We start from the raw sequence: 7,032 nt of genomic DNA, 5'->3' as shown, positions 1-7,032 counted from the left end.
TTTTATTTGATAAAGACTTGCCTGAAAGTGTTTAATGTGATAAACAGTGATTAAATATGGCTAGTTGTTCAAGAATTAGCCTTAAAGGGAAACAGGGTATTATGCAGATGAATGTATAAAATGTGATTGCACATGCTGTGTTTTTTTTTTTTTTTATTCAAAAGCCAAAAACACAAAAGCAAATATGTGTTAATCATGTGAAATGTTTAGAAAGAATTGTGCCTTGGAGCATGTACATTATATGCATTGTAAAGCTGTTGTTCTGTTAGAATGTTATCGCAGCCATACCGTTGTTATCATGTTTTTCAACTTGCATTTCTGTTTGTCTGGTGTGAATTCATACGCATCTTTCTCTTTTGTTATTTTGTATGTGCTACTTTGTACGTACTTCTTGGATCTTCTTCTTCTTCTTCTTCTGCGTTCACTCGTATGCACACGAGTGGGCTTTTACGTGTATGACCGTTTTTTTTACCCCGCCATGTAGGCAGCCATACTCCGTTTTCGGGGGTGTGCATGCTGGGTATGTTCTTGTTTCCATAACCCACCGAATGCTGGCATGGATTACAGGATCTTTAACGTGCGTATTTGATCTTCTGCTTGCATATACACACGGAAGGGGGTTCAGGCACTAGCAGGTCTGCACATATGTTGACCTGGGAGATCGTAAAAATCTCCACCCTTTACCCACCAGGTGCCGTCACCGTGATTTGAACCCGGGACCCTCAGATTGAAAGTCCAACGCTTTAACCATTCGGCTATTGCGCCCGTCTCTTGGATCAAATCCTCACAGTTGATGTTGCTTGCTGCATACTGTAATTTCATGTCACTTGAACCTGAAGTGTGTATATGGCTGTTCTGAAGATAAACCAATAAGCTTAATCAAGTACCCTGTCATATTTAAAAAAAAAAAAAAGAAAAAAAGATCTGATTGTTGACAGTGGAGGGGGGACAGTGTTGGGAAAGTGGTGGAAAATATAGTGGGTGTTTGTATATGCATGCTTTCTTTGTCTTGTTCTGAGAATGAACTGTATCACCGGTTTTTAACAGTGAAGCATCACCTGTTTTAAACAGCGTGCCCGAGAAATCTGAACTGGTGTTATCTATACTGTACTGGTGTATCTATATTAATGCATGACATGTTTGTACCCAATGTATCCCTGTATTTGTTCTTTTTGCCAGTGTATCCATTGTAACCTGTGGATTCTGTCCTGCTGACCTGTGTATACATATGTCTATGATCTGGGTTGTAAAATGATTAACTTGATCTCAGTTTCAGTGCTGTTGTTCAAATGCTGTGATTGGAAAATATGAGGAGTTCAAATGGTAATTTTGTAAAGAACAAAAAAATGAATGAATTATTTTGTATATATGATTTTAAAGGCATCCTTCCCACCCCCCCTCCCAGAAAGTCTGCACAGAGGAAGATATGATCAAAATGTATTCCTGTGATTGTCTTTTTGAAACAAATTTAAATGGTTGGATATGGAGGAAAGTTTCAGTGTCTTATCATGATTATCATATGAATCAAACAGAACTTGAAAGGTAATGTTCAGGAAAATGATTGTCCATCATTGTTATTATTATATAGAAGGGGAAAGAAATAGTTTTCAAATCTATGTACAGGTCAGCATTCCATGCTTTATGAGTAGAGATAAACGTGGTGTTGGAAATGTATCTTTAACATACTGTACGGTACGAAGTGTGCTCTGTCTCTACAAAAGCTGGTGCCTGCCCATCATGCCTCTTTCCCCCCCCTCTCCTGTGCTTTGGTATCTTCTCCCGCTTCTGAACACGCCTGTACTAAGCTTTTTTTTTGTCTGACAATTCCCTTTGACCTCTGACCTTGTCCTGTCCTTGACCTTCCTTCTGGCCACCTTGACCTTGCTGTGCTGCTTCACTGGAGGCGGGTGTTTCATGGCTCGCTTCACGCAGATACCCAGGTGTCGTCAAGACCTCCTACACGTGTCGTTTCCTATCCTGGTAATCTTCTGGTGGTGGTGGTTGTGGTGTGTAGCTGTGTGTGTGTGTGTGTGTGTGTGTGTGTGTGTGTGTGTGTATGACTTAATTGTCCTTTGTGGGTTTTGCTTGCTCTGTGTGTGATCTGAGAGTGTGTCACAGGCAAAATATTGACCTTGTTTCTTCTGCCATGGCAACATTACAGAGATATATGCTTTTCTTTTTTTTCTTTTTTTTTTTTGCATTAAAAAAAAAAAGTTCTCTTCTCGTTGTCAAAAGAAAAGAAATCAAATTGTTTGAAAGTGATTATTGTCCTTGGAAGCACACACATGTCCACAGTCTTGCACACATGCACATACACACCTGCACTTACACATGCACAGCACACACTAAACACGCACACACCACACACACACACACACACATGCACACGCACATACACATACTTACACACAAACACAGAACACACGTCCTAACACACACCTACATGCATGCGCTGCATGCACTCACATATACACACATGCACACGCACACAAACACACATGCACACACACACACACACACACACACACACACACACACACAGAGTATTGGCCATTTTATACACTTTCACCCGACAATCAACTCAAAAAAATGAGTGTGTGCGGCTGTGCTTTTAAAGGACTTGTTGATATTGAGCAAACATTATTTATGAAAAAACGAAAAAAAAAAAAAAAAAAAATCCATTTTGATAAACTGAAAGAAAAAGAAGAAATGTGACACACTTTCAGATTGAAAGATACCTCTCTCTCTTGGTCTCACGTGTTATCTGTGTTGTTTCATCATATTAATTAGCAACATTTCATGCCAGTACAGATTTAAGCGCACAAAGGAACAACAGACACACACACAGAGAGAAACGAACACACACACTTTTTCTTTCTTTCTTCTTTTCTTTCATTTTGCTCAGTGGCATCATTCTTTATTTCAGAAGACTATTAAAAGAGGTATGAAAGAAATGGCAGTGTCTTTTTTCTTTGATTTGTTACAGTGGGGTGAACAAATACAGTAATCATTTCCAAGGGTTTTTCTCTATTGGTGTGCTCATGGTTTGATGATTGTGCTGAATATTCAAGACTTCCTTTACACACCTCTCTACATTGAACAAAGAATTTGAATTTAAAGAAAAGAAGAAAAAGAAAGGAGAAAAAAAAAATGCTTTCAGTTGTATTTGTTTACGGTTTGTTTTACCATGTAAAATTTTCTTTCATATCACTTCCTCTCTTTTTTTTTTCTTTCTGATTTTTATTTATTTAATTGAAAAAAAAAGTTATTTGTTTGTATTGTCTTATATTCCTTTATCTATTATTCTATTTGTTTATTTTGAATTATTGATGGGAATTGACTGGGTTTTTATCTGCTGAAATGACACACACTCTTTCAGTCCTCTGCACTGTATGCTATCGCTTTTATCAGCACAGCACAGCACAGCACAGCACAGCGCATCACATTGCTGCTATTTGATCACTTTCGAAACATGCTCTCAGAATCATGATTGCTTAATCTTCAGACGGTAAGTAAATACATGAGACTGGCTTTCTTCCTGACATGCTTAAAAAACAAGCAAAAAACAACAACAAAAACAAACAAAAAACAAGTGATATTTGTTGTTGTTTTTTTTTACCTCACGTTACATCAGATAGTGATTTTTCAGAATATGCCATGCTTATATTGTTAGCTCTTGAATGTGTGCTGGTGTTGTGGGTGCATGTATACAAATGTTGAGAGAGAGAAAGAGAGAGGGTGGGGGAGGGGGGGGGGAGAAACAGAGAGAGAGAGAGAGAGTTTGCAAGCAGCGTCAGGAAAAAGTCCGAATGGTAGCATTGTTTGATCTTTGCCATAATTTCCATAGGAAAACAATCATCCAAAGAGATTAGATCCAAAGTTTTGTTGAATGGCCTCTTTCTGGCAGGCAGGGGCCAGGTAGTCGCTGCATCTTGGAAAAAAAAAAAGAGAAGAAAGGCTTGAGTATGACAAAAACGAAACAAAATACCTCCCTCCCCCAACCCCTCCAAAGCAACAACTTATTTTAGGTCTGCATGTGAACAAAATTGTTGACAGGAGAATCAGTCTCATGGTGTGATGGTTTTAACTGTCCATCATATTCCCATTGTCTTTGTAGCTTTGATTTGTTTCTTGCAATCTTTTCTTTTTCTGTTCTGTAAAAATCCCTTTATACATTATGTTTCTTTCTCAAATGTATCAGTGTGATTTACATAGCTTTTCCTTTTATTTATTTATTTATTCTTTCACCTTTGCATGCTTCAATTGCTCTGGTTTTTAATGTAAAATTTATGTATATAGGGTATATATAATTAGATATAAATAGTTTGCATATATTCCAGCTTTAAACATAAAGATGTATAACAAATTACTTTTTTTTCTCCAACAGAAAGGATCACTATGGTTTGTTGCATATTGACAATGATCACTGTATTTTCAGAGTATTGGATGATTTTTTTAATATTTTTTTACCTAATTAGTTTATTTTATTTTAAAGTGGTTGTTTCTTGAAAAAACCAGTTTTTCATCTTCATAAGATCATTTTGGGTTTTTCCCATGCGTAATGTATCTTAAATGTTCTTTCTTCTTTATTTCTCCCCCTCTCTTTTCTTTTTGTTCATTTGCGTACAACCGTTGTCCGCGTTTCTTCTACTGAATATTTTTTTTTCTTGTGATTGTGTTTATTTTATTCATTCTTTACTTCGTTCTTTCTTTCTTTACTTCTTCCTTTTCTTTCTTTCTTTCTTTCTTTTGTGATTGTTTGTTTATTCTTTCTTTACTTCTTTCTTTTATTCTTCTTCCTTTTCTTTCTTTTGTGATTGTTTATTTATTCTTTCTTTACTTCTTTATTTCCTTTATTCTTGTTTATTTATTCTTTCTTTACTTCGTTATTTCCTTTATTCTTTCCTTCTTTCTTTCCCTCTTTCTTTCTTTTGTGATTGTTTATCTATTCGTTCTTTACTTTTTTTTTACTTCTTTTTTTCTTTACTTCAATGCGTCCTTCTTTCTTTCTTTCATTAGTTCACCAGCACTCCTTTCCCAGGAGTTTGAGGGCCAGCTGACGCCGTGTTGTGTGGTTGCAGCCCAATACAAGTGGTGTCCTACCAACGGCCGGCCCCCTCCTACCTCGGAGCACCTCCCTACCTGCCGTGCCTCTACGAGGACTACCTGCACGATCTGGATTGGGAGTCACACTACACGCCCGCCTGCAACACACCTACCCCGCATTAGAATCAGGCGGCCGTCGGGTTTCTCTTCCATGGCCTGATCTGATCCCCTTTGCCTGCTGCTGTTGTTGTCGACACATGTACAACACACACACACATACACATGCACGCACACACACACACACACACACACACACACACACGTACACGCACGCACACACACACACACACACACACACACGTACACGCACGCACGCTGACACACATACAACACACACACCACATTCTTTCCATGACATGCAAAACTGCAATACAGTGCGATACATCTTTATTCATCCATTTTGGGGAAATTAAATTGTGCATCCACAGGCTCGTCACTCACCCTTCACAATACCTCGGCCAACAGCCAAGTCCAACACACACACACACACACACACACACAACATGGCAAAGTTTGGAAAGAAAAACAAAAGCAACACATCGAATTAAATGCACACAAGCAAGTAGTACAATACAGTGGGTACATTTCACACACGCACACCCAAGTCCCCTTAGTTGCCACACACATGCACGCACGTGCACGCGTACACACACACGCACACACACACACACACACACACACATCCCTCCGATGGCACGAACTGAATCCTGCTACTGTCATCACACACACCACATCATCCTTCCAATGACATGAACTGAAACCTGCTTCTCTTGAACTCTTTAGCGACACTTCACCAGTTCTTTTTGTCTGTGATTGCTTTGTCCACTCTCACAAGGTCTGGCTTGGGGCTTACGCAGAGATCAGAGCAAAACCTGCTAGAAAATTGTTTGGTTTTGATTACGTGTGCTGCAGTGACAAGAGCCGGCCAGTGAACTCGTTGTCATGAAAAGGAAGCTGTCGTGAAAAGGAAACTGTGGTCAGAATATGTACGAAACAAGAGACATGGTGACTGAGACTGCAGCTCTTGGCATGGATCTGGTACCACAGTTCTGGTTTTGTTGTTGTTTTATTTTGTCTGGATCTCACCGTTTCATTGTCTTAATGCTTGGTGTAGCTAGTCTTAACCACATTCAGGGACTGTTAACGGTAGGCTCACAAGGTATATTGAATGACTTGAGGCGGTTTAGTTAAAGAAATGTCTCTCTCTGTCCCTCTTTCTCTTGCCTTCACTCTGTCTCTGACTCTGTGTGTTTGTTTGTTTGTGTGTGTGTGTGTGTGTGTGTGTGTGTCTCACTGTCTCTCCTGTTTTGCTTTAAAATAATGCTAACAGGTGATTCACTGTTGCATGTGTTTGTGATCCAAGGGTTATTTAACATGCTTCGTTTCCTTTTTTTTTTTTTTTTTTTTTTTTGCTGCCCCATCATCTGCACCGTTTCAGTTGCATTACTCCCACGCCGCTCATTTAGATTCCCCCATACACGGCCACACCCGGGTTCGTCCGTCGCAGTTCCAGCGTCGGCGGTCCACAGGGAACCATCGATGTTAGGTCGCCAGGAGGTCACACACCAGAGGAGACCCTGCACTGCTGCTGAGTCACTTCGGCGGTGTTCAGTGGTGCCTGTTCTGTTTTAACGTACTTAGGACACCACCTACTAAGCCCCCTACTAACGACAATAATGGCTTAGTTGTGGAGCCAGACTGAGTGAGCGTCCCTCCCAGAGTGGAGACCGCTACCACGTCCCTCAAACAACAGCCCCCCCCATGAACCTGCCGACATTGACGACATTGACAGGACTCATCCCAAGCACGGAAGTGGAGGGGCATCCGTCGTTTCCCTTTTGTCTTTGAACCTCCCCCAACCTCAAAGAGAAAAAGGAAACATTCACGTCCATGCATTTGTTTGGTTTGTTTAATCTTTCCCTCTGT

The 7,032-nt window shown here is 39.9% G+C and overlaps 1 protein-coding gene across 1 annotated transcript in view; it reads left to right on the top strand.

Annotated features, from left to right (window-relative positions):
* The window catches only part of LOC143280455 (uncharacterized), a 115,941-nt gene extending 110,624 nt beyond the window's left edge, over nt 1-5,317 (top strand). Inside the window, exon 30 of the mRNA XM_076585105.1 lies at nt 5,082-5,317. Within this exon, the coding sequence (XP_076441220.1) occupies nt 5,082-5,229 (148 nt within the window). The 3' untranslated portion in view covers nt 5,230-5,317. The remainder of the gene's footprint in view (nt 1-5,081) is intronic.
* Nucleotides 5,318-7,032: the final 1,715 nt, after the last annotated feature.

The sequence above is a fragment of the Babylonia areolata genome, chromosome 3 (assembly GCF_041734735.1).
Source record: "Babylonia areolata isolate BAREFJ2019XMU chromosome 3, ASM4173473v1, whole genome shotgun sequence".
Taxonomy (NCBI): Eukaryota; Metazoa; Mollusca; class Gastropoda; order Neogastropoda; family Buccinidae; genus Babylonia; species Babylonia areolata.
The sequence above is the reverse complement of the archived record's forward strand: the minus strand, read 5'-3'. Positions and strand labels throughout refer to the sequence as shown.